Source organism: Canis aureus, chromosome 18 (assembly GCF_053574225.1).
Source record: "Canis aureus isolate CA01 chromosome 18, VMU_Caureus_v.1.0, whole genome shotgun sequence".
Classification (NCBI taxonomy): domain Eukaryota; kingdom Metazoa; phylum Chordata; class Mammalia; order Carnivora; family Canidae; genus Canis; species Canis aureus.
The window spans coordinates 47,063,097-47,091,024 of record NC_135628.1 but is presented as its reverse complement, the minus strand read 5'-3'; the positions used below and the strand labels follow the sequence as shown (position 1 = coordinate 47,091,024).

General features: G+C 34.6%; 1 protein-coding gene across 2 annotated transcripts in view; it reads left to right on the top strand.

Annotated features, from left to right (window-relative positions):
* The window catches only part of DBF4 (DBF4-CDC7 kinase regulatory subunit), a 36,284-nt gene extending 9,396 nt beyond the window's left edge, over positions 1 to 26,888 (top strand). Inside the window, exons 4-12 of one of the 2 annotated variants that reach the window (XM_077857098.1) lie at positions 253 to 303; positions 815 to 884; positions 1,105 to 1,181; positions 14,573 to 14,609; positions 16,094 to 16,136; positions 19,577 to 19,705; positions 20,187 to 20,301; positions 23,428 to 23,552; positions 25,683 to 26,888. In XM_077857098.1, the coding sequence (XP_077713224.1) occupies positions 253 to 303; positions 815 to 884; positions 1,105 to 1,181; positions 14,573 to 14,609; positions 16,094 to 16,136; positions 19,577 to 19,705; positions 20,187 to 20,301; positions 23,428 to 23,552; positions 25,683 to 26,676 (1,641 nt within the window). In that variant the 3' untranslated portion in view covers positions 26,677 to 26,888. Of the gene's footprint in view, positions 1 to 252; positions 304 to 814; positions 885 to 1,104; positions 1,182 to 14,572; positions 14,610 to 16,090; positions 16,137 to 19,576; positions 19,706 to 20,186; positions 20,302 to 23,427; positions 23,553 to 25,682 lie in introns of both variants that reach the window. The other variant, XM_077857097.1, reaches the window with a different exon arrangement.
* The last annotated feature ends 1,040 nt before the right edge of the window (positions 26,889 to 27,928 follow it).

The following is a 27,928-nucleotide window of genomic DNA, read 5'->3' as shown; positions in this document are numbered from 1 at the left end:
GCGCCAAACCACTGCGCCACCCAAGGATCCCAAAAGAGCACTTTTTAATAGAGCTTATTACTTACTATAAAGGCCCTAGGGAAATTGCCTTTTTCTATACATTTATTGTGTTGATAGTCATTAAGACTTGTACAAACAAACTTTGTCTATTTTAAATTTTATATTAAAATTTATCAATTTAGTCTAGCTATTTTATATTTATTCCCCAATGAATTGTAACTTTTTAATGTTTGATCTCTGGGATTTTTATAGGTGTGTTTAAGTAGAGGAAAATTATTAGTTGAAAAAGCTATCAAGGACCATGTAAGTATGAAATTTAAAAATTTACTGTATACTGTTATTAAGAACTTTCATAATAATATACTATTATGAAATTTTCCTTTCCTCATTTTTAATAGGAAAAGCCTAAATATCATCATGTATTTCATTTTACAAAGAACAGAATCTACTTTTCATGAAGAAACATCTCCATCTTGTGGCCTTTTAAAATATTACTGGAGATGTATGAAGCTTTTGGCATTTTTGCATTTTTAAATGAAATGTCTTTAAATTGTTAACTGTATGGCTACAGTTAATGTTAATTGTCAAGTATATGGGAATATATTAAACAGGATTAACTTAGAAATTCCAAAAGAAAAAAAAAAAAGAAATTCCAGAAGAAAAACCATATATGGATTGCTATTGTAACTATATAGAGTCTATTCTGAATACTTGCCTCAGTGACATTAACCTTCAAATAATTTTTAAAATTTAACTCATTTAAATCAGTAATTTTCTAGGAAAACTGTTAAACCTTTTTTTTTTTATTTTACAGGATTTTATTCCTTCAAATAGTATATTATCAAATGCTTTATCATGGGGAGTAAAAATTCTTCATATTGATGGTAAGAATTTTATCAGTTTCTGATAGTATTTGTTAAAAGTATTAATTTGTGCTCTTGGTTCCTGGTTTTACACAAGGAGAATTCTGATAGCAAGAGATACCTAAAGTGGTAATTTTTTCACCTAACTCTAGTATTAAGAAAATAGCAGTGTTTAATTCCAGAGGAAAAATGCTAATCTTTAACCTTTTTTTTTTTCCTTTTTTTTTTTTTTTTAATGAAGACATTAGATACTACATTGAACAGAAGAAAAAAGAACTATATTTACTTAAGAAATCAAGCACTTCTATAAAAGATGCGGTATGTTATTTTTCTTGATTTTTAAACTAATTAAAGTGATCAAGGCTGTTTTGTTTCTTATCAAGCAGAAAATAATTACTGCCAGAATATCTTAAGGGTAAGCCTTTGTACTGTGTTCATGTTTCTGTTATTTAACTCACAAGGTAAAAAATTGTTCCTGGGAGGATGGCATAAATGTATTTATTTTTTTCTTCTTTGATTGCTATTGCTTTTTACCAGATACTTTTTTCATTCTGAAGGAATAATTAGATTAAATCTTGAGAAGCTTCTAGTATATATAATATGCTTCTTTCAATTGCCCCACACAGCGTTATAACAAAATCTTGCTACACATGCACACTATGACTTTCTGGCCTAACCTCAAAAGGTTTGCTAAGTAAGTGCATCAGGCATTGCAGTGTTAGACTTAACGTTGCTATATCTTGTCTCTTCCTTTTCAAACATTAGCTTCCTTCTTAAAGCCTCTACAGAGAATCGAGGCTCTCCGTTCTTTAAATACAATAAAATCTCTGTTAATCTATATCCTTCCCTAATTACTGTCCAATATTTGTATCATCCTGACTTCCCACATCTCCACTTTTATGCTTCCCATTCACTCTTGAACCTATGAGGTAGAAAGCTACTGACTGATTTGCCAAATGGAGTTAATTGTTTTTAAAACCAGTCATTTTGGTTGTCAGCAGTTGCTCATTTCCTCCTTTAATTTACCTGTTTTCTTCTGCAACTTCTCTCATCTCTTAGTTTTCTCATGGTTTTCATGTCCGTGTATTTTTTTGTGGTCTGCTGTTTCTTCCCTCAATCCTTAAATGACTAAAATCTAAAAAGAAAATTTTGTAAGAGTGTATATAAAGACATGTAGCCATAAGTAAATTGGCATGTTTGGGAAATTTTCTATAATATGATACATTTTTGAGTGGGAAAACAATAAGAAATGAAGCAGGAAAATTAGCAAGTTCAGATAGGACCTTGCACACTATATAAACGAGTTACAGTTTATCTGAAAGGGTTTGGAAAATTATTGAGAAATTATTAAATAGGAGAGTAACTTAGTAAAATAGGTAGATGAAAGACCTTCTGGTTGCCAATAAAGCATGTTTGCTGGTAAGACTGACATTTGGACTATCTTTTGAACTCTTGAGCAATTTTACAATAAGAAACATTTTACATCATGATTACCCCCATATATATTGCATGTTATATGCACAGATACTTGAAGTCTTTATGAATTTTATATTTTTAATACACATTTATATAAGATAGGAACAATTTGTAGAAAGTGGCAAATTACTTAGGACTTAAATTTGAACTATTAATACTTTCAGTGTTTTTATTTACAGGTATAAAAAAAAAAACCCAAACCCTCCAAATGTCTATTTCCAAATTTTTATAAAATGTTGGGTATTCCTTATTTGAAATAAGCTAAATACATATAAACTACCTTTATGCACTTCGCAGATTTTTTGGATTGTATATAGAAATAAATGTAAACTCACAAGGACATTATAGTTTCTGAATGCACCGTTGTATCATTTCTGTCTGTACGCTGTGTATATAAATGTATATCTGAAACAAGTCTCATGAAATATTGCTGATCCTTAATATGATTCATGCCAGTATTTCTATATTATTCTATTGTCATCTTAAAAATACTGTAAATTGATACTAAATCTGCTAATAGGTCACAGTTCATAGTTTTAAAAGTGTTCATGGGAGCACCTGGGTGGCTCAGTAGGTTGAGCGTCAGACTCTTGATTTTAGCTCAGGTCATGATCCCAGGGTTGTGGGATGGAGCCCCAGGTCAGACTCTGCACTTAGCAGGGAGTCCCCTTGAGAGTCATTCTCTCCCCCTCTTTCTGTACCCCTCCCCCTGCTTACTTTCAAATACTTTTTTTTTTTTTTTTTTTAAGTGTTCAGGGAGAGACTGCTAGGTGGCTCAGTTTAAGCATCTGACTCTTGGTTTCAGCTCAGATCACAATCTCAGGGTTATAAGATTAAGCCCCATGCATGTCCAGGGTCTGCTTGAGATATTTCGCCCTCCCTCCCTCTCTTCTGCTCCTCCCCCTACTTGCACACTCTCACTCTAAAAAAAATAATCTTAAAAAGGGAAAGTATTCAGGCATATTTTGGTTTTGCACATGCAATTGTCCATATTCAACAGATCTCAGTCCTGTTAGGTGTTTGGCACTAGGAATATTTGCCCTCATGAGATAAAAATTAAAGTGTGATAAATAGCAGTGAAACAGATCTTACTTTTCTCTTAAACAAGAAAGGATGAGAATACCAAATATCTGTAATCCAGAATGTATAACTGGTGAATTTGATTCTAATGCTTCAAAATTTTTCTGTATGTAAGAAAGTTTCTGGAAATTTTCTGGTTTGTTAAGTACTAAAAAACTCTTCAATAAAGATGGATTTGTTGGTCTTGAATGGCCATATATAAATCTTCTGCACACTAATACATACAAATTTTAAGGCATTAATTATATTGTATTTAATACTCTAGTTAGCATGTATCTTTAAAAAATGTTGAATGAATGTATTTTGCTAAACTATTTAAAGTGCTTGGATTTTTTTTTCCTTTTCTGGTTTTACCTGAAATTTTGAGGATTTTTTTGCGTATATGTACACGAGGAATGTTGGTCTTTTACTTTTTCATGTCTTTGGTTTCAGGGTCAGGGTAATGCTGCTCTCGTAAAATGCTGGAACATATTTCCACTTACATTTTCTGGAAAAGTTTTATTTCTTAAATGTTTGATAGAATTGATAGAAGGTTATCTGGTCCTGGAATTTTTTTTTTGTTGGAAAATTCTCAACTATGAATTCAATTTTTTTATTAGATAAAAGAAATTCAGGTTATTTTTTTATTGAGTGTACTTTGGTAGTTTGTTTTTCAAGGAATTCGTACTTGTCTAAGCTGTCAAATTGATGGCAAAAGTATTTGTAATATTCCCTTATTAAGCTTTTAATGTTTGTCTTTCATTCCTGAAATCATTATTATTTTTCTTTTTCCTCCTTCATCATTTGGGATAGAGTTTTTATCAATTTAAGTTTTTCAAAGAATAGGTCTATAAATTTTTTTGAGTTCTGTTGACTGCAATCCCACACATTTTATGTAGAACTTTATCTACCTATCTATATATTTATATATATAGATATATAGATAGATTTATATCTGTATATATGTACATACTCTTTCATAGCCCCTGTAGGTTCATAGCAAAATTGAGTAGAAGACAAGGATATTCCCATATACCCCTTACCTCTCAGTATACACACAGCCTTCCCCACGGTCAACATCCTATACCACGATGGTGCATTTGTTATAAATTGATATACTTTATTGACAGGTCATCATCAAAGTCCATAGTCTACATTAGAGTTCACTCTTTGTGTTGTACATTGTATAGGTTCACATAAATGAACAGTGACATGCCTGCCATCATAGTATCCTCCAGAATAGTTCCCATAAAATTGTTCCATGCTGCATTTATTTATCTCTTCTTCCCTCATTTACTCCTAACAACTACTTATCCTTTTTCCATAACTTGGCCTTTTCCTTCAATGTCATTTTTTTTTGGAGTTCTAGAATATATAGTCTTTTCAGGTTGTGTTCTTGAGTTAGTGTTAAGCGGTTAAAGTTTCTCCATGTCTTTTTCATGACTTGATAGCTCCTTTGTTGTTATGGTTAATTACTGAATGATTCCATTGTCTGGATTTGCCACAGTTCATTCACCTTCTGAAAGACATCTTGGTTGCTTCCAAGCTTTGACATTATGAGAATTATGTATATAAACATCCATGTGTAGGTTTTTGTGTGGATATTAGTTTTCAACATATTTGGATAATACCAAGGAGCATGATTGCTGGATTATATAGTAAGAATATGTTTAATTTGGTAAGAAGCTGCCAAACTGTCTTTCAAAAATGGCTGTACCATTTTGCATTTCCACTGGCAATGAATGGGCTCTTACTGATTTCTGTTTTAATTGTTATCGTCAGAACATAAATTTTGTGTGATTTCAATTCTTTTAAATTTGTCAAGATTTGTATTGTTGTCCAGAATACAGTCCGTACTTTTTTTTTAATGTATTTATTTGAGAGAGAGAGTAAGTACATGTGTGGTGGAGGGAGAGTGGAAAAGGACCGAGGGGGAGGGGGAGCGAAAGGGAGCAAATCTCAAGCAGACTCTGCACTGAATGTAGAATGTAGAGCTCAACACAGGGCTCTATCTCACATCCCAAAGATCATGAACTGAGACAAAACCAAGAGTAGATGCTTTACCCCCACTGAACCACCCTGGTGCCCCCAGAATATAGTCTGTTTTAATGCAAGTTCCATGTGCACTTAAAAATGTATATACTAAGGTTAATGGGCGGAATGTTCTATAGATGTCTAATAGGTCAGAGTGTATAGCTTTTTTGTTTGCATACTGATGTTCTGTCTTATTCTAGCCATTACAGAAAGAGAGGGGAGTATTAAGTTGCCAAATAAATTGTGGGTTTGTGTATTTTTCCATCTAGCTCATCATAGTTTTTGATTCGTGCATTCTGAGCCTTCTTAGATGTGCACATGTCTAATATTCCTATGTCTTCTTGGTGAATTGACCTTGTTAATATATAATGTTTCTCTGTCTCTGTTCTAAAGATTCTGAAGATACATTATAACCATGCCACCTTCCTTTTGATTAGTGTTTGTGTGGTTTGTCTTTTTTTTCCTTCTACATTTAACATGCCTATGTATTTATTTTTAAAGTGGGTTTCTTTTTCTTTTTTTTTTTTTTTAAGATTTTATTTATTCATGAGGGACACAGAGGCAGAGAAAAAGGCAGGATGTAGGCAGAGGAAGGAGAAGCAGGCTCCATGCAAGGAGCCCGATGCAGGACTCGATCCTGGGACTCCAGGGTCATACTCGAGCCGAAGGCCAGACGCTCAACCACTGAACCACCCAGGCATTCCCTAAAGTGGGTTTCTTATAGATAGTTGGAAGTTGTCTTTTTATTAATTATTTATTATTTTTATTAGCAATCTCTATATTTTAATTGGTATGTTTTAATTCATACTTAATAATTATTAGTGTCATTTAATTTAGGCCTGCAAATATACGAATATTTTTCTTTTGGTGTTCTTTGCAATTTATTCCTCTGCTGCTTTTCAGATTGTTTGAAGATTTATTTTTTGGCTTTTTGGCTATATCCATTTTTAATTTTTTTGTTTTATTTTAGTGGTTGCTTAGGTTAAACTATACCCGTGTAACTTCTCACAGTCTATTTAGAATTATATTTTACTCCCTTCAAATAAAATGTAGAAGCCTTAAAACTTTTTGAGCCCTTTTATCCTCCCCTACCAGTCCTTATGGTATGGTTATTTTTGTTAAATTTGCATTTATTGAAAAACCCACTAGGCAGTGTTATATCCTTTTTTGCTCAAAAAAGTCATGTAGAAGAGAATGTGAGAATATCTTTATTTTGCCTTCATTCCTGCAAGATCTTTTCACTGGATAAAAAATTCTGAATAAAAAATTATTTAGGTCAGTACTTTACAGGTGTTCTATAGCTATATTCTGACATCCATGATTTTGATGAAAAATCTACAGTCCTTCAGTTTTTTTATATATATAATGATCATTTTTCTCTACTTAGATATTTTTTTTTTTAGATTTTATTTATTCATTCATGAGAGAGAGAGAGAGACAGACGGACTCCATGCAGGGAGCCCGATGCGGGACTCGATCCTGGGTCCCCAGGATCTCGCCCTGGCCTGAAGGCGATGGTAAACCGCTGAGCCACCTGGGTTGCCCTGTACTTAGATATTTTTAATTTATCTTTGGTTTTCAACAGTTTGCTTGTCATATGCCTAGGCATGGTTTACTTAGAGATGATTCTGTTTGTGGATCCCTAAGTTTCTTAAATCTGTAAATTTATATTTGGAAAGTTTAGGCTATTTCATTAAAATTATTTTTCTTCACTGTCCTGTTTTTTCTGTTTCTATATTTCCAGTAACAGTAAATTTAGATTTTTTTTATTATTAATTATAGCTAGAAACAAGGTACTTATTGGGTCCTTGAGACTCTCTTTTTTTCCCCATTCTTTTCTGTTTTCTTCTAATTAAAGATTTCTGTTCATCAGTTTTCCAGTTCACTGACACTTCACTTTGTCATCTACGTTGTGTTTTTAAGCCCATCCAGTTAATTCTCTACTTCAAATCATGTATTTTTCACTTCTACAATTTCCTTTTGTGTGTGTGTGTGTGTGTGTGTGTGTGTGAACAAGTATACATATATGTGGTTTTTCTGTTGATAACTTAAATCTTTCCATCATTTTAAGGGCGTTTACCTTTAGAGTCTTTTTCTGATAATTTTTATGTCAAAATTGTCATCCAATGATCTTTTTCCCTTGGGGTTGGCATCCAATTATCTTTTCCCTCAAGAATTGATGTTTTTACTGGTTCTTAATAATGTCAAATAAAAAAAAAAAAAGTCAAATAATTCTTGAATTATGTTAACTATTGTAAGTAGACTTCAGAGCTATTACAGTACTCTGGAAGATAATGATTTTGTTGCTGTCATGATTGGTGTGAGAGTGTGTGTGGGTGTGTGTGTGATTGTTTTAGCAAACAGTCACTGAGTTTTGTTCAAACTTACTTCTCAATTTCTGTACATGGCAGTTCCAGTCTCAGTTTTGGGTTTCAAAGATTTGTATGCTGCTGTTTGTTCTGTACATGCATCATTTATAGGTTAGTCTAAGACTTGGGCAGTGGTTTTAAATCTTAGTTTTATTTTCAAAGCCTTGAAGTTAAGACTGGCACTTGTGTGGGTTTATATAGGGAGTTAGGGATCCCCTTCTCCAGCTTGGTACTTTCTGCAGTTTCTGCTTCACTCTTCAGCCCACAGTGACTCTTTTCTTAGTTCCTCTGTTCAGAAAGTCAGGGTTCTCAATTTTAGCTGCCGAAGGCACCTGCAGTTTCATAATTCTACCCTTCAGGGTAGAACTGTAAAGAAAAGAAAGATAATAGTCCATGGATTCCCTTCATATTCTTTGGATTACAGGAACCTCTTTCTTATTTATTTCTAGCCAGAAATATGTGACTTATATAGGAGTTTATAGGAGTTTTAGCCATTGACTCCACTAACCTCTGTGATTAGAGGTTCATCCTTCAGGCAACATTGTGAGAAAAAGAAGATAAATGTACCCCCTTAAAGAGGCCTCTCAAGTTTGACTTCCTTCTACAATATGCCTGCTTTTGTTTACTTTTTAGTCCTCATGTAGTTGCTTATTGTATTTTGTCCAGAGTTTTAGTTGTAATCAGTGGGATTGATTGGCCATATTGGACATATTCCCCCTTGACAGGAATTGACATACTGTAATAAATGTTTAAATAATTCCTTTGTTTAGTCCATCGCAAAAATTTACTGAGTAAGGGTATAAAAATAACTTATGACTATTTTTAGATTATTTCACTAACTGTACCTTTCCCTCATTGGTTGATTTCTTGCTGTAAAGACAAAAACAATTATAGCTAAAATGCAAGGTATTTGTTGGATGTATTGTAAAAGTGAACTTGTATTATGTTCATTGTTTTATTTGGTTGAGTTGATTTTTATTTTTTATATTTTCTACATTTTTTTATTTAAATTCAATTTACCAACATAAAGTATAACACCCAGTGCTCATCCCATCAAGTGCCCTCCTCATTGCACATCCCCCAGGCATCCCATCCCCCCACCGACCTCCCCTCCTGCAATTCTTTGTATCCTAGAGTTAGGAGTCTCTCATGGTTTGTGTCCCTCTCTAATTTTTCCCACTCAGTTCCACACCTTTCCCTTATAATCCCTTTCACTATTTCTTACATTCCGTACATGAATGAAACCATATAATGTTTGTCCTCCGATTGACTTACTTAACTCAGCATAATACCCTTCAGTACTATCCACGTTGAAACAAATGGTGGGTATTCGCCTTTTCTAATGGCTGAGTAACCATCCATTGTATATATAGACCACATCTTCTTTATCCATTCATCTTTCAATGGACACCGAGGCTCCTTCCACAGTTTGGCTATTGTGGACATTGCTTCTAGAAACATCGGGGTGCAGGTGTCCTGGTGTTTCATTGCATCTGTATCTTTGGGGTAAATCCCCAACAGTGCAATTGCTGGGTCGTAGGGCAGGTCTATTTTTAACTCTTTGAGGAACCTCCACACAGTTTTCCAGAGTGGCTGCATCAGTTTACATTTCCACCAACAGTGCAAGAGGGTTCCCCTTTCTCCGCATCCTCTCCAACATTTGTTGTTTCCTGTCTTGTTAATTTTCCCCATTCTCACTGGTGTGAGGTGGTATCTCATTGTGGTTTTGATTTATATTCCCTGATGGCAAGTGATGCGGAGCATTTTCTCATGTGCTTGTTGGCCATGTGTATGTCGTCTTTGCAGAAATGTCTGTTCACGGAGATCCCTGGGTGGCTCAGTGGTTTGGCGCCTGCCTTTGGCCCAGGGTGCGATCCCGGAGTCGGGCTCCCGGCATGGAGCCTGCTTCTCCCGTGTCTCTGCTTCTTTCTCTCTCTCTCTGTGTCTATCATAAATAAAAATAAATAAATAAATCTTTAAAATAAAACGAAATGTCTGTTCACATCTTCTGCCCATTTAACTGGATTATTTGATTTTTGGGTGTTGAGTTTAATAAGTTCTTTATCTCCATTCTGAAGGTTGTCATTTAGTTTTGTTGACTGTTTCTTTTGCTGTGCAGAAGCTTTTTATTTTGGTTAAGTCCCAGTGGTTCATTTTTGCTTTTGTTTCCCTTGCCTTCATAGATGTATCTTGCAAGAAGTTGCTGTGGCCAAGTTCAAAAAAAGGTGTTGCCTGTGTTCTCTAGGATTTTGATGGATTCTTGTCTCACATTTAGATCTTTCATCCATTTTGTGTATGGTGTAAGAGAATGGTCTAGTTTCATTCTTCTGCACTTGGCTGTTCAATTTTCGCAGCACCATTTATTGAAGAGACGGTCTTTTTTTCAGTGGATAGTCTTTCCTGCTTTGTCAAATATTAGTTGACCATAATATTGAGAGCCCATTTCTGGGTTCTCTATCCTGTTCCATCGATCTATGTGTCTATTTTTGTGCAAGTATTATACTGTCTTGATGATTACAGCTTTGTAATACAGCTTTTTTTTTTTTTAAGATTTTATTTATTTATTCATGAGAGTCACAGAAATAGAGAGTGAGAGAGAGAGGCAGAGACACAGGCAGAGGGAGAAACAGGCTCCATGCAGGGAGCCCGATGCGGAACTCGATCCCGAGACTCCAGGATCACGCCCTGGGCCAAAGGCAGGCGCTAAACCGCTGAGCCATCCAGGGATCCCCTGTAATACAGCTTTAAATTTAGCATTTTGATGCCCCAGGCATTAGTTTTCATATTCGATATTCCCCTGGCTATTCGGGGTCTTTTCTGATTCCATACAAATCTTCAGGTTACTTGTTCCAACTCTGTGAAGAAAGTCCATGGTATTTTGATAGGGATTGTATTGAATGTGTAAATTGCCCTGGGTAGCATAGACATCTACACAATATTTATTCTTCTAATCCATGAGCATGGAATGTTTTTCCATCTCTTTATGTTTTCCTCAGTTGCTTTCACAAGTGTTCTGTAGTTTTTAGGGTATAGATCCTTTACCTCTTTGGTTAGGTTTATTCCTAGGTATCTTATGCTTTTCGGTGCAATTATAAATGGGATTGACTCCTTAATTTCTCTTTCTTCAGTCTCATTGTTAGTGTATAGAAATGCCATTGATTTCTGGGCATTGATTTTGTATCCTGCCACGCTACCAAATTGCTGTATGAGTTCTAGCAATCTTGGGGTGGAGGCTTTTGGGTTTTCTATGTAGAGTATCATGTCATCAGCAAAGAGGGAGAGTTTGACTTCTTCTTTGCCAATTTGAATGCCTTTAATGTCTTTTTGTTGTCTGATTGCTGAGGCTAGGACTTCCAGTACTATGTTGAATAGCAGTGGTGAGAGTGGACATCCCTGTCTTGTTCCTGATCTTAGGGGAAAGGCTCCCGGTGCTTCCCCATTGAGAATGATATTTGCTGTGGGCTTTTTGTCGATGGCTTTTAAGATGTTGAGGAATGTTCCCTCTATCCCTACACTCTGAAGAGTTTTGATCAGGAATGGATGCTGTATTTTGTCAAATGCTTTCTCTGCTTCTATTGAGAGGATCATATGATTCTGTTTTTTCTTTTATTGATAATGATATCGGGTTGATTGTTTTACGAATGTTGAACCACCCCTTGCATCAGGGATAAATCCCACTTGGTCATGGTGAATAATCTTCTTAATGTACTGTTGGATCCTATTGGCTAGTATCTTGTTGAGAATTTTTGCATCCATGTTCCTCAGGGATATTGATCTATACTATACTCCTTTTTCGATGGGGTCTTTGGTTTTGGAATCAAAGTAATGCTGGCCTCATAAAACAAGTTTCGAAGTATTCCCTCCCTTTCTGTCTTTCGAAACAGCTTTAGTAGAATAGGTATTATTGTTTTAAATGTTTGATAGAATTCCCTTGGGAAGTCATCTGGCCCTGGACTTTTGTGTCTTGGGAGGTTTTTGATGACTGCTTCAATATCCTCACTGGTTATTGGCATGTTCAGGTTTTCTGTTTCTTCCTGTTCCAGTTTTGGTAATTTGTGGGTTTCCACAAATTTTATTATTTTGAGTCTTTTTTCTTTTTAATAAGTCTGGTTGGTGTTTATCTCTCTTATTAATTCTTTCAGAGAACCAGCTTCTGGTTTTGTTTATCTGTTCTGCAGTTTTCTGGTCTCTATTTCATTGAGTTCTCTGATTTTTATTACCTCTTTTCTTCTGCTTGGTTTAAGCTTTGTTGTTCTTTCTCCAATTCCTTTAAGTGCTAGGTTAGCTTGTGTATGAGGTTTTTCCAATTTTTTGAGGGAGGCTTGTATTGCAATGTATTCCCTCTTGGGACTCCTTTTGCTGCCAAAGACTTTGTACGGTTGTATCTTCCATTTTCTTTAGTTTCCATGAATCTTTTTAATTCTTCTCTTAAGTTCCTGGTTGACCCATTCATTTTTTAAGTAGGATGCTCTTTAACCTCCATGTGTTTGAGTTTCTTCTAAATTTCTTCTTGTGATTGAGTTCTAGTTTCAAAGCATTGTGGTCTGAAAATATGCAGGGGACAATCCCAATCTTTTGGTATTGGTTGAGGCCTGATTTGTAACCCAGTATGTGGTCTATTTTGGAGAAAGTTGCATTTGTACTTGAGAAGAATGTGTATTCAGTTGAGTTCAGATGGAAAGTTCTGTATGTATCTGAAATATATTTGGTCAAGTGTATCATTCAAGGCCCTTGTTTCTTTGGTGATGTCCTGCTTAGAATATCTGTCATTTGCTGAGAGTGCTGTGTTGAAGTCTCCTACTATTCGTGTATTATTAAGTATCTCTCTATTTTGGTTGTTAACTGATACATTTGGTAGCTCCCACATTAGGAGTATAAATATTCATAATTGTTGGGTCTTCTTGTTGGATAGACGCTTTAAGTATGATATAGTGTACTTCTTCATCTCTTACGACAGTATTTGGTATAAATTCTAATTGATCTGATATTCTGATACGAGGATTGCTACCCCAGCTTTTTTGGGGGGGGGGACCATTTGAATGGTCAATGGGTCTCCATCCCTTCATTTTCAGGCTGGAGGTATCCCTAAAATTTGTAGACAACAAGTAGATGGGTCTTGCTTTTTTATCTAGTCTGATTCCCTGTGTCTTTTGATGGGATCATTTAGCCCATTCACGTTCAGAGTAACTACTGAAAGATACGAATTTAGTGTCATCGTATTATCTGTAGTCTCTGTTTTTGTGGATTGTTTCTTTGGGCTCTCTTTCTTGTACAGGGTCCCCCTTAATATTTCCTACAGAGCTAGTTTGGTGGTCACATATTTTAGTTTCTGCCTATCTTGGAAGCTCTTTATATGTCCTTCTCTTCTGAATGACAGCCTTGTTGGATAAAGTATTTCTTGGCTGCATGTTTTTCTCATTTAGTACCCTGTATATATCATGCCAGCCCTTTCTAGCCTGCCAGGTCTCTGTGGAGAGGTCTGCTGTTAATCTGCTATTTCTCCCCATATAAGTTAAGAATCTCTTGTCTCGAGCTGTTTTAAGAATTTTTCTCTTTATCTTTGAAATTTGCAAGTTTGACTATTAAATGTCGAGGTGTTGAATGATTTTTATTGATTTTTAGGGGGTCTTCTATCGCTTAGATCTGAATGCCTGTTTCCTTCCACAGATTAGGGACATTCTCACCTATGATTTGTTCAAATATATGTTGTGGTCCTCCCTCTCTCTCAACGTCTTCTGGAATCTCTATTAGACTTCTATTCTTCCTTCTCAAGCTGTCATTTATTTCCCTAAGCCTTTCCTCATGAGCTCTTGTTTTTCTCTTTTCTTCCTCAGCTTCCTTCTTACCCATCAGCTTGTCTTTGATGTCACTCCCTTTCTTCCACCTCATTGACCCTAGCAGTTAGAACATCCAGTTTGGATTGCATCTCAGCGAAACTATTTTTAATTTCGGCCTGATTAGATCTCAGTTCTGCAGTAACAAAGTCTCTAGAGTCTTTATGCTTTTTTCCAGAGCCACCATTAACTTTATAATTGTACTTCTGAATTGAATTTCTGACATGGTATTTAAATCCACATTCTGTAACTGTGGCAGAGAATACTGTTTCTGGTTCTTCTGTAGTGAATACTTCCTTCTAGTCATTTTGTCCAATGCAGACTGGCTGAATGAGCAAGCTGAATCAAAACTATCAACCACAACCTTGTTAGAAGCAAATACTTTCTCTCTGTAGCATTCCAGCTGTCCTCTCTTTACATATGAGGTCCAATTCATAGGTGTCCAGGATGTTCTGAAAGTTACCTAGGTAAGTTTGTGGGACCAGATGAGTTGAAGACCCCTAATCTTCCACCATCTTGCCAGTCCCCCTTGGTTGCGTTGATTTTTATTATTATTTTTTAATGATTTTATTTATTCATGAGAGAGACAGAGAGAGGAGCAGAGACACAGGCAGAGGGAGAAGCAGGCTCCTCACAGGGAGCCCGATGTGGAACTCGATCCCTGATCTGGGATCACGCCCTGAGCCAAAGGCAGATGCTCAATCACTGAGCCACCCTGGCGTCCTGGTTGAGTTGATTTTTAAAAGCAAGTTTTTCTTTTTTTCCCCCACAGAACTGTAGTAATCACCTGTTTAAAATATAGTTCTTCATCTTTTTTTTTTTATACAGTTCTTATATGATTATCTTCTGGATAAAAATGAGCAGTTGGAGTTGATGCTTTCATTGTACTTTCAAACCCAGTCTGTTCACCTCTTTTTTTTTTTTTTTTTTTTTTTAGGGGAAAAGAGTAGGTATTGGCACACAGAAAGCAAGAAGTAAGTATTTTGATATCTTTACCTGTATTTGATTTGCTTTTAGAAAATAAAACAAATCTTTAAAAAATCCTCTAAAGTAACATGTTAACTAAACCCTTCAAGGAATGTGTTTAGTAGGTCTTAGCTTTTTTTTAAGACTGTGGACCTCTGTGGCACACTGGTGAAGCTTACAGACCCCTTTACAGAAAAAAATTTTTTAAATCATTTAAAAAATTATTAGATTACTGAAAAAGTCAGGAAGTGAAATAAAGTCAAAATATTTTTAATTTTTAATGATGCTATACTTGATTTTTTTAAACATTTAAAACAAGTTTTAGCAGTGATTCTAATTGCTACTCTTAATTTTGAAGTGGTGAGCACAAATGATGCTTTGAGATATCTTTAATAACTAAGATAATATGAAGGTATTTCTTTCATTTGGTTTTAGAATTATAGGCACTGCTAATATCCCTGTGATCTTGTTGCTTATATGCATAACTAGAGGAAGCATTAAATTTTAGGGATTAGTGGAAATAGAAGTTGGATTCGTTTCCTGTTTTAGCTCATGATTCTCCTGAATTCTATTCATATTTTTGGGGGAATCCCTTCATTTTAAGAGTCGCAGAGTATAGACAGAATTTCTTTGACTTCGGAAATGAACTGATACTTTAAAATACCACACCTGAGACTTAGAACTGCGAATTGAAATAGATAAGGCATAAAGATAGTCCTTGACTTAAGATGGTATGCCTTAAAATTTTTCAACTTTACAATGGCGCAAAAGCAATACACGTTCAGTAGAAACTGTACTTTGAATTTTGAATGTTGATCTTCTTTGGGGTATGTAGTATGCCATTGGATAATCTCGTGATGCTGGGCATTGGCAATGAACTGCAGCTCTCATTCAGTCACGTGGTCAAAGGGCAAACAATATTGTTTTTCACTTTTCATATAGTATTCAACAAATTACATCACATATTCAACATTTTTTTATATAGTTTTTTAAAGATTTTATTTATTTATTAATGAGAGACACAGAGAGAGAGCGCGCAGCAGAGACACAGGCAGAGGGAGAAGCAGGCTCCATGCAGGGAGCCTGATGTGGGACTCGATTCCGGGTCTCCAGTATCAGGCCCTGGGCTGAAGGCGGCACTAAACCGCTGAGCCACCTGGGCTGCCCTCAGCATTTTTTTTTTTAATAAAGTGGGTTTATGTTCAATGATTTTGCCCAACTATAGGCTAGTATAAGTATTCTGAGCATTTTTTAAGTTAGGCTATGGCTAAGCTATGATGTTTGATAGGTGTATTAAATGCATTTGGAACTTAGGATGTTTTCAACTTAAAAGGAGTTTGTCGAAGTGTAACCCTAATTGTAAATTGAGGAAAAAATCTGTACATGGTTTAATGAGATTTTCTTTAGCCAGAGTGTTTTGTTTTGTTTTGTTTTGTTTTAATTTCCTGCATTTGTACATATCTAATAATATGTTTTTTATGTTCTCAAGCAGGTAGACTCAAAAAACCTTTTGTAAAGGTAGAAGATACGAGTCAGTAAGTATCTGAGTTCAGTCAGTAATATATATAAATGTAATATTAAAAGAGAAAATTAAAAAGAAAATTTAAGCTATCTCCTCTAATACTGTTAGGTCTCTTTATGTTACATTTATATTATACTTAATATACAGGTGGCATAAGTTGAGAAAATAGCGTAACTACTTTTTGCTCAAAAATTAAGAATTTTTAGCTGTTTCAGTATGCTATAGATGATAATTCCTTGAAATATCTAGAGCAGTCATGAGACCAGCTCATTTCAAATAACCATTCACTAGCTAAATATAATACCATATGATTTAGAACTACTACTTAAAGATTGCTTCTACTTTTTGAAAAATATTAGGTACTATTTGAAAGTAACATCTAATTTAGTAGCTTTCCTGAACTTATTCTAAAGTTTTATAGGGTAATCTTAATAAGGACTAGATACAGGTGAATTAATTTCGCATGGGAGATTTCGGTAACTTTTTCTTGACATTTTAGTTACTACTTTAGACATGTGTGATTAATTCTTTGGGTACTCACTGAAGTGACAAAGATGTGTTGAATGCTGCTTTATACAAAATGTATTACTATGAAAAAAAAAAATGCAGTTCAAAAGTAGGCACCAGTACATGGAAAGGCCTCTCATCATCTTGGGTTGGAAGACTTCATATTGCAAAGATGTCAGTCCTGCTTAAAGCGGTCTACAGATTCAGAATAATTCCTATCAAAATCCCAATGACGTTTTTGCAGAAAGAGAAAAATCCATTCTAAAATTCATACCAAATCATCCAAAGTAATCTTGAGAGGAAAAACAAAGTTGAAGATCTAAACTTTCCTGATTTGAGAATTTACTAAAAGCTATAGTAATCACAACAGCCTTGTTAATGATGTAAAAACAAATGTGTAGACCAAAAGAAAAGAAAGAGCTAAGAAATCTTTACATGTGGGTCAAATGACTGTTGATGAGGATGTAAAAGATCATTCAGTGGGGAATGGACAGTCTTCAGCAAATGGTATTGGAAAAACTACACATCCACATGCAGAATAAAATTGGACCATTAATTTATAACATGAAATTAACTCAAAATAGATCAAAGACCTAAAAGTTTAAAACTCTTGGAAGAAAATAGGGGAAAAGCTTTATGACATTGAATTTTGCAGTGATTTCTTGGATATGATGTGAAAAGCACAGCAACAAAGTTATAAGTTTGTGTACACAACAGAGTGAAATGGGATGGAACCATGGAATGGGAGAAGATCTTTGTAAAACATATATCTAACAAAATAAAATATGCGGGGGAACTTAGATGATGGAATGGGAGGACCTAAGCTTACGGCTTCTCTTGTGTACAACTGGTTAACACAGCCCTTGCATCCAAATAAATCAGAGAATGATCTGAAAGCTGGCAGAACAAACTTCACAACTATGTAGAGAAGAAGCTACATCTGAGACATTTGGAAGGGCAGAGATGGTGATTAGGAGCGGCCTGCGAGAGGGAGGAAGCTGTAGGCCTTGGCTCTGAGAGGTCAAATCACTAGGGAGCCTTTTAGGGGAAGATGAATCCCCATAGTGTCTGGCTTTGAAAACCAGAGGGGTGAAATTGCTGACTTTGTATAACCAGTGAGCCTGGGATCCTAGAGCTTTAAAAGTCAGCTGACTCAGCACTGGGTAAGCTAGGAGGGCAAGTGATAGCTGGATCCCTCCTCTTAAAGAGACAGCAGCCGGGATCCCTGGGTGGCGCAGCGGTTTAGCGCCTGCCTTTGGCCCAGGGCGCGATCCTGGAGACCCGGGATCGAATCCCACGTCGGGCTCCCAGTGCATGGAGCCTGCTTCTCCCTCTGCCTATGTCTCTGCCTCTCTCTCTCTCACTGTGTGCCTATCATAAATAAATAAAATAAAATTAAAAAAATTAAAAAAAAAAAAAGAGACAGCAGCCTGTGGAGAGGCAACGTAGAATTTACAGCTGGCATAATACCTGAGGCAAACAGGGACACTGAGTGATTTAGAGAATTGTTAAAATACTGTATTCTACACCTGAAACTAGTAAGACTGTGTTAACTATACTGGAACTCAAATAAAAACCTAATTTATTTAAAGATGAAATATGAACAAATTAACAACGGAAAATCAAATTATCAGTTTTTTGTGTTTTGTTTTAAGATTTATTTAAGAGAAAGCATGTTTGCACTCCTGAGTATAGGGAATAGCAGAGGGAGAGAATATCAGGCAAACTCCCTGCTGCCCACCTTGGCGCTCTGTCTCAAGGTGCATGAGATCATGACCTGAGCTAAAACCAAGATTCCGACCCTTAACTGACTGAGGCACTCGGTGCCCCTCAAATTATCAGATTTAAAAAATGGGCAAAGGACTTTACATTCCTTTAAGATAAACAAATTGCCAAGAAACACATTAAAGACGTTCAACGTCACTAATCATCAGAGAAATACAAGTGAAAACCACAATGAGATATCCATCGCCTCGCACCCATTAGGAGGCTGTTATAAAAAAACAAAACAAAACCTTTAGAATAATAGGTATTGACAAGGAAGTGGATGATTTAGAACCCTTGTGCACTGTCGATGGGATTATAAAATAGTGTAACCACTACAGAAAACAGTATGGATATTCTTCATAAAATTGGAACTGTGATATGATCTAGCAGTTTCACCTCTGGTTATATATCCAAGGAAATTGAAAGCAGGGTCTCTGAAAAGGTACTTGCACATGCATATTGGTAGCAGCACTATTTATGGTAGCCGAGTGGCAGAAATGATCCATATGTCCATCAACAGATAAATGGATTATGTGATATATACATAAGATGGAATCTTATTCAACCTTAAAAAGGAATGAAATTCTGACACATTCTCTACAACGTGGATAAACCTTGAGGATATTATGCTGAGTGAAATAAAAGGAAAAATATTGCATGGTTCCACTTGAAGTACTTAAGAGTAGTCAGGCTCATAAAATGGAATGATGATTGTCCGGGGTTGGCAGAGAAGGGAGAATGGGGAGTTACTGTTTAATAGGTATGGAGTTTTTGGAAGATGAAAAGGGTTGTGGAGATGGATGATGTTAATGGTTGGAAAACACTGAATGTACTTAAAGCAACTGAACTATAGTCCTAAAAAAGGGTAAGATAGTGGCACCTGGCTGGCTCAGTTGGTAGGGCATGTGACTCTTGATTTCAGAGGTCAAGCCCCCTTTTGGGCATAAAGATTACCTTAAAAAAAGAAAAAGGTTAAGATAATAAATTTTATGGGTTATTTTACCATAATTAAATAAAAATTTGTGTTTTAAAAAAAGAATAGATTTAGGAATTGGGAAGGGAAACATGATTTCTATTATTTATTTCAGATTCCAGATAAATTCCATGATTTTGAAATATAAGATTTCAGTTGTATTTTTTTTATCATAATCTCATGTACTTGTCTTGTTTTTTTTTTAGACTTTATAGACCATTTTATCTTCAGCTGACCAATATGCCTCTTATAAATTACTCTATTCAGAAGCCCTCCAGTCCATTTGATGTAGATAAGCCATCTAGCATCCAAAAGCAAACGCAGGTTAAACTAAGGTTGGTTTAACCCTCAAGTAATTTTTTTTTTCTTTTTAAGCCAACATTTAAAATAATTCATGTAATGCCATGATGGGATGTGTGTGTGTGTGTGTGTGTGTGTGTGTGTATTTGTGATCACTCTCAAGGTTTTTCCCCCTGTATATTTTTAACGCCCCTTTGTTGGATTAGAAGTCTAAATCTCTTTTAAGTATGTCACATTTAGACACGTTAGATCAGTAGATTAAGGTTGAACTGTGGCTTGCAAATATTTACAAGTAATTAAAATGCATTACTCTTCCTAAGTGATCTGAAATACTCTAGAATATGCACTACATTTTTTAGTTTGCTTCTCAATTTCTTAAAAAGAAATATATTTAAAAGTGTTCGTTGATATAAATATCTGTGGAGATTATGGCATGTTTGATACGTGAGGATTGTACATTCTGTAAATTACTTTTAATGTTCAGCACTTAATTATTTCATCATATATTTCTATTAGAATCCAAACGGAGGGCAATAAAGGTGGTGGAATCCCAGTTCAACTCCAATTGAAAGAGAAGAAAAAAAAAGGATATTGTGAATGTTGCTTGCAGAAATATGAAGATCTTGAAACTGTAAATGTGATTTTGTATTTGGGGTTGATATTTCTAAAACTATGAATATTTACAATCTAAATTTTAGCTTATTTTTCTTACTGTGGTTTACAACTTGATAATGACTAAATAGCATGTATTTCTTTTTTATAGTATTATCTTAAATTTTAGAAACCCAAAGTGGGAAAATGTATATTGAAAAGTAATTTTTATTCAATCAAATGTTTATTAAGTACCTGTGTTGTACCAATCACTACTCTGGAATACGCAGTATTGAACAAAAGAAACCAGTTCTCTACCTTTGTGAAAATTACATTCTATGGCAGGGAAGGAGAGATAGCTAACCACATGGTAAGAAAATAATTAGGTATATATAGAGAGAATATCAGATGTATTCAGTGAGAAACTATCAAGCAGGAATGGGGCTATAGGTATTTATTTAGACAAGGAATAGCTAACTGATCAAGGGATGTTTGAGTAGAGACCTAGGAAGTGAGGGAATAAGATTTGTGGATATTGAAATGAGCAGTATAAAAAGTGCTAAATTAAACTGATGGATGGGATTAAAGAAATCATTAAACTAATGGTGATGACCTGGCGGAAGTGTTGAGACTTGGTCAGATTGTGAATATAATCTAAAGGTGGGGCAAAGAGGTTTTGCCAAGTGGATTCAATGTTGGGAATGAGTAGAAGATGCTTCAGGCCAGAGCAATTAAAAAATAGGTTTATGACTTACTAACGGAAGGATGAGAAGAAAGTAGAGATTATTCTTTGAAGTAGCAGAAAGAGAATATTTGGAAGGCGATTTGGGATGAAGTAACACTTTTGAAGATGCGAACTATTTATAGTTTGTCAAGTGAAATAAAAAAAAGAGCTTTAGATCCATGCTGCCCAGGTTTGTATCCTGGTTTCCTGTTTGTGTGACCTTGGACAGTGGCAGGCTCTGCTTATTAAATTTTAGTTGTAACTATGTAAGTTGTTCATTCTAGTAGGAAGGTGTAGTAGGTAAGTAGCACTAAAACGTGCTTGATTTGGAAGAAGATGGTGGGGAAGTTAAGGAGAATATTTATAAATATCTAGGAGATAACCTATCTCTTTTCAGACTCTAAATTGAAGTTTTATTTTTTAATAACTCAAAATATATTTGTGTGTTTTCATAATAAAATATGATTAAGATGATTTTTTAAAGATTTTATTTATTCATGCATGAGAGACACACACAGAGAGAGAGGCAGAGACATAGGCAAAGAGAGAAGCAGGCTCCGTGCAGGGAGCCCAATGTGGGACTCAATCCCAAGGCAGACATACTCAACCACTGAGCCACCCATGCATCCCATTTTAAGATTGTTTTCAATCAGAAGCTAATTCTATTTCAAATATTTCCCTTCCAAAAATCATTTTGAAATTTAAATTATAGATTAGTCCCTAAATCTTCCTTTGCTGTTATTACAATAGAATAATTTACAAGGATTTTTTTTTTTTTTAAGATTTTATTTATTTATTCATGAGAGACACAGAGAGGCAGAGACATAGGCAGAGGAAGAAGCAGGACTTAATGCAGGACTCGATCCCAGGACCCTGGGATCACAACCTGAGCCAAAGGCAGACACTCAACCACTGAGCCACCCAGGCACCCCAGGGATGTTTTCCTTAATATCACTTTATAATCTTAATTTAATGCTCAGAAAACATTGGGACAAAAAATTAAAAACCTTGGTCACTGATTGACACAAGGGAGGAAACTTAGTAGTAGATGTTGAGATTGATATTTTAAAATCATTTTTTATTAGTTTTTATGTATATTTCCTTAGTCACTGAGAATAAAATACTCTTGTTTTTTGAATCTTAGATTTCACAGTGCTTCATTTCCACTTGCATCAGGGCATTCATTTAACAAATTTCATTACTGGCTATTAAGCAACAACAAACAGGCAAACATATTCCCCTTAGATATCTTATGGTTTAACAGAGAAGGTAGATCTAAAACAATGCACTTGCAAGTAGGATAGTGATAGTGTCACAAAAGTAAAGTGTACGGTACAGTAGTAATAATGAGAGTACTTAAGGTAGGATGAGGGGCATAGAAAGCTCAATTAAGTAATATTTAAATCAAGACTAAAAAAAAGGTTGAATGATAAGAGGTAGGGTTGAGAATAGGGGGCAGCTTCACAAAAGCTAGAGATTTCTCCCAAGAACAGGAATAAATGGATTGTGAACTTAAAAAGTTAATGTTTTTTTTTTTAATTTTAATCCTTTCTCATCTATTTAGCATTACTGGCCATAGATAATTTGTATGTGGTAAATTTTTCAGGTAATAATCCAGAATACTATTTTTTTGTGATCACTGGTGAATTTAGTTTTTGGAAATACAATCAGATCATCAAAAGTTACATGAAGCTGGAGTAACAGAAATGATCATCTTGGTACAGCCTTCTAAGTGGTGTACAGCCTTTTAGATTCAATTCCTTGATCAGCTGACAGAAAAATAATAAAATTAGCCTGAAGCCTCTGTACCTCTTAAGGGGAGCTTTATTTCCTTGGAGTTTTATCCCCGTGCACTGAGCTTGTTTACTTTTGTTCTTCACCATTCTTAAGACTGAGAGTAACTATCAACTATATTTCAGTTTTTAAAAAAAGAAAGGCTGAGAATAACTTATATATCCTCTGTTATAAGCATTGGGTAGTTGAGATGTTTACTTGCTCGTTCTCATATATTTTCCTCAAAGAAATTTTTTTTTATACTTAACAACATTCATTGTACTTCATTTGTTTTTGTAAACTGCCTTCTGGATTCTTGTTATGTTAAAGTATAATATTTATTTAATATTTTATAAGCCCTACTATATTTAGGGGTAATTGTATAAGGATAAAATAAAGGGGAAGAATTTCTCAATATTAGCACACTGTAAATTTTAAATGTTACTGTTGTATTTGCCCATCTTTATCTTCATTTTCTGATGTAGTTTATTCGTTGGCAATTCCATTTAAACCACAAATTTACTTAACATTCTTTGAAGTTCGAGTAAGGGACATTTCTTTAGAGTAGTTACTAGAAATCTAGTTTTAGGAGCATGAAAATATTAGAAAACTTGAACAAAAAGAAATCTATTGGCTTTAATATATGACTTATATGCTTTTTTGTTTCAGCATCTTCTAAGTGAACAACACAGAAACTTTGCACAGAGTAATCACTATCAAGTTGTTGATGATATTGTATCTAAGTTAATTTTTGACTTTGTGGAATGTGAAAGGGACATGCCTAAAAAGAAAAGGTAATTTATCAACCTAAGTTTTAAATTGTACTGGCATATTAAACAATTTCATTAAACTAAAAATAATCCAAAGTTTTCTGTTCTTAAGAAGAAGAATAATAAATTTTCAGAATGTAAAGAACTGATTACTTCTTTTCTCTCCATTCCCACCACCCCTTCTCCACTACCAAAAGTGCTTCTTTTAGATTAAGGTTTTCATCTTAATGTTAGAGTCTAAAAAACCAGACAGTAAATATTTTAGTTTTTGAACCATAACATCTTTCTTTCACTACCTAGCTTTTTGTCATTGTACAACGAAAGCAGCTTCAGACAATGTGTAAATGAAGAGATGTGGCTGTGTTCCAATAAAACTTCAGATTTAGTCCATATCTTATTTAGTTTATTAGCTTCTGGTTTAGGACCATAAAGTTTACCGACTACGTGAACTAAAAAAACTAGAATTTTTAGTTAATCTTAAGGAGTTTAAATAAACTTCCTCTACTTAACCTCTAGTAGGTCTTCTTTATACTTTCACTGAATACATTTTACTTAAGTTCTACTTGCCGATAATACTTACTAATGGTTCTGACAGGACTTTTAAGTGTGAATATAGTGCTGTTCATTGATAGTTTACTGCACATTGACTAAATGATCCTGGTTAGATTGTCCCTATAAATCCAAAATTAAAATAAATTCTTTTAAATGCTAAAATTGATAACTCATTAGGTTATTCAGTCCTTATATCTGTTTTTATTTATTTATTTTTTTAATATTATTTATTCATGAGAGACACAGAGAGAGATAGAGAGGCAGAGACACAGGCAGAGAGAGAAGCAGGCTCCGTGCAGGAAGCCTGACATGGGATTCCATCCTGGGTCTCCAGGATCGTGCCCTGGGCGGAAGGCAGGCACCAAACCGCTGAGTCACCCGGTCTGCCCCATTATATCTGTTTTTAGACTAATCTTAAGGCATAAGGAAGATTAGAAAATAGGATACCAAGGTACAGCTTTTGAAAATTAACTGGGAAGTCTTGACTTATATCTAGGTAGAACAGTTTCTAAACTTCATATTTCTGTAGCATTCAGAATGGTTTTTCATGGGTGACTTAATAATACAATATTTGGAGAGGAGGCATATTTTCAGCTATTAAAACTATATCGGCTACTGTAAGAATATAAAATGCCCTAAAAATTTATTCTGCAAAATTCTGAACTAGTACTTGGATATAAGCTGGTTTTTCCTTAATTATATTATCTGCACAATTTTTATCTGTGTACAAGTCACCTAAACATCTTTAGACATTAAACACCTAAAGCAGTATTGGACTAGTATTTTCAATTTTTAATACTCCCATTTGTTCAAGAGGAATCTTAAGTGAAAGTATAAACAAATATAAAAGGGTCCATGCTGGTTTTGAAGAGGCAGACTGAATTCTGTATTTCTCTAGTGTTATCTGTGATACGTATAACATAAAAACATCGGTAGTGAGCTGGTAATATGTAATTTAGGATTGTGTAATACAAACTAGCATATCAAGAATATTAAGAGACTCCATGAAGAAGAGGTTTTCAGGTCAAATACACATGTGAAATTTCAGGATTACTATTTTTGTCATTTATAGAGTATCTTGGTGTCTTTACACCAAGTTCCTGGCTTGATTTGTTCTTATATATTTAGTACTTAAATATAAATAAGTGAGTATATGTTTCTGCCTTATCTCCCAATAAATACTCATATTTTACATTGTTAAGTAAAAAGACAGTATTGATATAAATGAAAGCATAGAAGTTAGGATATTTTTCAGGATGAAAATAAAATTGAGAGCAGAACCAAATCCCTTTACTGTCCTCTTTCTTTGAATTACATGGTGGAAGTAGTTTTAAACAACACATTTAAGATACTGGTTACCTCTGAGAGGAAGGGAAAGAAAATGGATGAGAATAGGGGGTACACTAGAGTTTTCAGCTGTGTCTATAAAACTTTAGTACTTGAAAAACATCTGAAGCAAATTCAGCTAACTACTAAGATTTCTTTATTTTTAGCATATTTTCTAAGTTAAGTAGGTTTCATAAATAGTTTTAAAAGATTTTTAATTTGACTTTTAAAATCTCAGGAATTTCTTATAGCAGTTTTTTCTTTTTGTTTTTAAAGAATAAAATACAGCATTGGATCCCTTTCACCTATTAGAGCAAGTGTCCTGAGAAAGTCTGAACCAAAAGAAAAGCTAGAATTGCAACATATTTCTCAGAAAGACTTCAAGGAAAATAACGTGCAGGTAATTGAGCAGCGTTTCCTGTATAAAGAAATCCAGGAACCTGAACAGAAGTTTGTGTTTATTTCAGAATGTGTCCCCTCCCCTTCAAGTGAATTGAGAAGACTGGATGAGAAAGTAACTAGTAAATGTTCTACGTTAAATCCAGCTGAAAATGACATAGGACAAAATTTTACACATCTGCCTCTGCATAAAAATAAACAGGAATGCATTCTTGACGTTTCTAAACATAAATTAATGACAAATGAAAAGGACTTAAAAGAACTAAGGGTAGATCATTGTCCACGTAGGCTGCAGACCTCTGTAAAAGTTTCTAATGTCAGTAGTATGGATAATACTGCATCTCAACCAAAACAAAAGTCAGATACTGTGCTTTTTTCAGCAAAGGATCTGAAGGAAAAGGACCTTCATTCAATATTTGGTCATGATTCTGGTCGGTTAGCAGTAAACAGTTTACAGGAGCACCTAACAATTCGGGCAAAGACTCCATCCCGAAGTCCCCCTGAGGAGCCCAATGAATGCAACTTCAGCAATATGGATGGTTTACAAACTTCTGGTATGATCCATCGGAAAGTGAAAATATTATTAGGAAGAAATAAAAAAGAAAATCTGGAACCAAATGTGGAATTAGATAAGAAAATAACTGAATTTGTTATTACACAAGAAAGAAACAGAATTTGTAGTTCACCAGTACAATCTCTACTAGACTTGTTTCAGACTAGTGAAGAGAAGTCAGAATTTTTGGGTTTCACAAGCTATACCGAAAACAGTGGTATATGTGATGTTTTCGATATTTGGGAAGAAGACAATTCAAATAATTTGTTGTCAATGTTTTTCTCTTCCCCTTCAACTTCTACATTTACTGGCTTTTAGACTAAAAAGTAAATACCTTCAGAAAGTGATGAAGATCATATTCTTGAAATTTTTATAAATATGTGTAAAAATACTTAGTTTTTTTTCTTTTTTGTCAACTTTGTTTACAGAACCAAGTGTAAATGTTAACAATAAAGATGATGTTTGCATTTTTCTACAGAATTGAATACCTATTATAGAAAAATCGTAGAATAAACTTGTGGTTCGTTTTACATACTATGTTTTAAGAATTATGAATAGTAATTGTTAAATGTTACTGAAAACTAATTTCAAGTGAAATTTTGGGAATATACCAATATTTAGTATTATAAATTTGGATATAATCTAATTCTTTCTAAAGTATTAAAGTAGATTCTCATAATAACATGGGAATATTGCTTTTAAAAATCTAATTTTCATACAAAAGGAAAAAATTAATTTTTGTGTTTGGGTTCTGGAAATCTTTAGTATTTGATATTTGACCTAGTTGGACCATGCTGGTGTGTTGGCACTGAGAGAGTTAGGTTATTTGCAGGGGTAAATAGAAGCCATAAAGGAAAAACTTAGCCAGATTACTAAATGGAACAAAACAATTTTTCCACTATTCTTAATTATTTACCTTTAGAAATAAATTCTTCCAAAAATGACTCATCCCTTAATTTGGGTCAGGAAATGAAAGAGGGAGGATAGCATTTAACTCTAAATGAAAGTATTGAAACATATATGAAGATTGCTTCTGATCAGGCACTTGGCAAGTCAGTAACTTAGAGAATTTTCAAATATAAGAGAAATTTCAACTTACCTTTAGATAGTAGAGGCATTTGCCTTTGAGTGTGTTCTTACAGGGGTGAGACATTTACAGCTGACATTTTTCAGAATCAAAGTTGGTACCATTGAATATTACATAAATATAGTATTAAAAATTAACTGATTACCCGTCATAATTGTTTGAAATCCTGTATGGCTCCCAGAGTATTAGTTCATATGTTTTGTTGTGTGTATTTTGACTGTTTGGAAGTCTCAGTGAGAAATACTAGCTTTTCAACAATTTTACTGGTAATACTAGTACATTAAGTAGGGTCACTGAAATGTTTTTTGTTTTTTTTTTTTTTTTCTTTTTAAAGATTTATTTATTTATCCATGAGAGAGACACAGAGGCAGAGACATAGGCCAGAGGAGAAGCAGGCTCCCTGTGGGGACCCTGATGCAGGACTTGATCCCGAAATCCTGAGATGACACCCTGAGCTGAAGGCTGATGCTCAACCGCTGAGCC